General features: G+C 36.0%; 1 protein-coding gene across 1 annotated transcript in view; it reads right to left on the reverse strand.

Annotated features, from left to right (window-relative positions):
* The window catches only part of LOC107723952 (kinesin-like protein KIF21A), a 69443-nt gene that overhangs the window by 32815 nt on the left and 34877 nt on the right, over window positions 1-1751 (reverse strand). Inside the window, exons 12-14 of the mRNA XM_016532683.1 lie at window positions 1555-1639; window positions 1351-1465; window positions 414-602 (exon numbers count right to left, since the gene is read on the reverse strand). Coding sequence (XP_016388169.1) covers window positions 414-602; window positions 1351-1465; window positions 1555-1639 — 389 coding nt within the window. The remainder of the gene's footprint in view (window positions 1-413; window positions 603-1350; window positions 1466-1554; window positions 1640-1751) is intronic.

Below are 1751 nucleotides of genomic sequence, written 5' to 3' on the forward strand. Positions count from 1 at the left end.
AACAAACCAAAACAAAAACACGACAAAAAAAACCAAACAAAACAAAAAACCACAACAAAACAAAACAAAAACATAAAACAACAAAACACAAAAACAAAACAAAACAAAAAAAACAATACAAAACAAAAATAGAATATTACTTATTTTATTACTTATTATAGCACTTATTTTTCAATCCCTCCCCCCAAAATACCAGGCTCCATTCTGGTATGTAATGCCCACTTTTTGCAACTCAATCTATTTCTGAAGGATAAAAATAAAACCCTACCCTGTATTTCTTTCTGGTTAAACATACTGGTTCAGTACTGCAGATATGGAAACTAAACTTAGCTGTTACTGGCATTTTATGATGATATTACATTGACCCCAGCACCGTGCATCATATAGCGTAGCGGTGGTATATGTGTCCTTACCCATGTTGTGCAGCACACGGTCTCGCTCCAGCTGCGTGTCTCTGATTTTGCTCTGCAGCATCATGAGTTTCTGCTCATACTGTTGTTTGAGCGTGTGCAGACGTCTCTGACTGTTCTCAAGCTCATCGATCAGCTTCTGCTTGATGGCGATCTCACACGTGATGTTGGCCAGATCTGCCTGGAAGTCCTCTAATCAATCGAAAACAATAAAAATACTTCAAAATTATGTTTACAAAAAGACAGGCATTAAATGGGCATCATATTAGGGCCCGAGCACTGCAGTGTGAGGACCCTGCTGGAATTGCTCCGTTAATTCTTCTTCTTCTTCTAATAAATAAATCACATTTTTGAGGGCCTAAACATGCTCAAACTCATGAAACTTTGCACACACCAGAAGTGGCGAAAATTTACTTCTGATATAGGTTTCAGAAGTGGGTGTGGCAAAATGGCTCAATAGCGCCACCTATAAACTTTCAACGAAGTGCCCCTCAAACTACGTTTCACGTACATGTACGAAATTCATCAAATTCAATACCTACAAAAAAGTCTCTTGGAGCGAAATCCTAAACGCAACAGGAAGGCATTCATTTTGAATTTCCTCTACGAGTTTTGTGCAGTTTTTGCCATTTTCAGGCCTCGTTTTAAATTGAAATTTGCTTAAAAAAGTAGTACTGTATATTATATATGTGCTTTATTGTATATTTACAAAACAGCAAAACTCTTGCACTTCATTACTTAAGATAAATAAATAATAAAATAAAGTTAATAATAAAATTAAAACAAAATAAATAGATCTGGCTTATTAAAATCATGTTTTATTGAGAATTTAATGAAAATTCTCATCATATAGCTTTAGTACTAGTTGAAGTCTCTAAAAAGTAGTCGTTTTCTAAATCATATTAAGGTAAAGTTATTATTTCACAGTAAACATCAGTACCCTTCTCATCCAGGTCAGAGTCAGACTCATCAGAGCTCTCCTCTGCATCCATTTCCTCTTCCTCAACATCCTCCTCGTCTTCCTCTCCATCTCCCTCCTCACGGTCACTGGCCTCCTGAGGGAAACAATCTCATGTCAAAGACTGAATGATGAGCTCCACCCTTAAAATGTGTTCTGATAGGGCAAGCGGCCTGTCAATCATACCATCTCTGGCTCTTGATTGGTCGATTCTAACTGCTCTCTCTCGTTAATCTTCTGTTCGCCGTCAAGTGTTTCATCTTTGTTGGCACTGCAGGAAAAATCAAAACTAGAAATTCAAATCTGTTTTGTAAGGTTTATATATATATATATATATATATATATATATATATATATAATATACAGCACAGAGTTTATGATCA

This window comes from Sinocyclocheilus rhinocerous, unplaced genomic scaffold (genome assembly GCF_001515625.1).
Source record: "Sinocyclocheilus rhinocerous isolate Xijiao unplaced genomic scaffold, SAMN03320098_v1.1 scaffold63, whole genome shotgun sequence".
Taxonomy (NCBI): Eukaryota; Metazoa; Chordata; class Actinopteri; order Cypriniformes; family Cyprinidae; genus Sinocyclocheilus; species Sinocyclocheilus rhinocerous.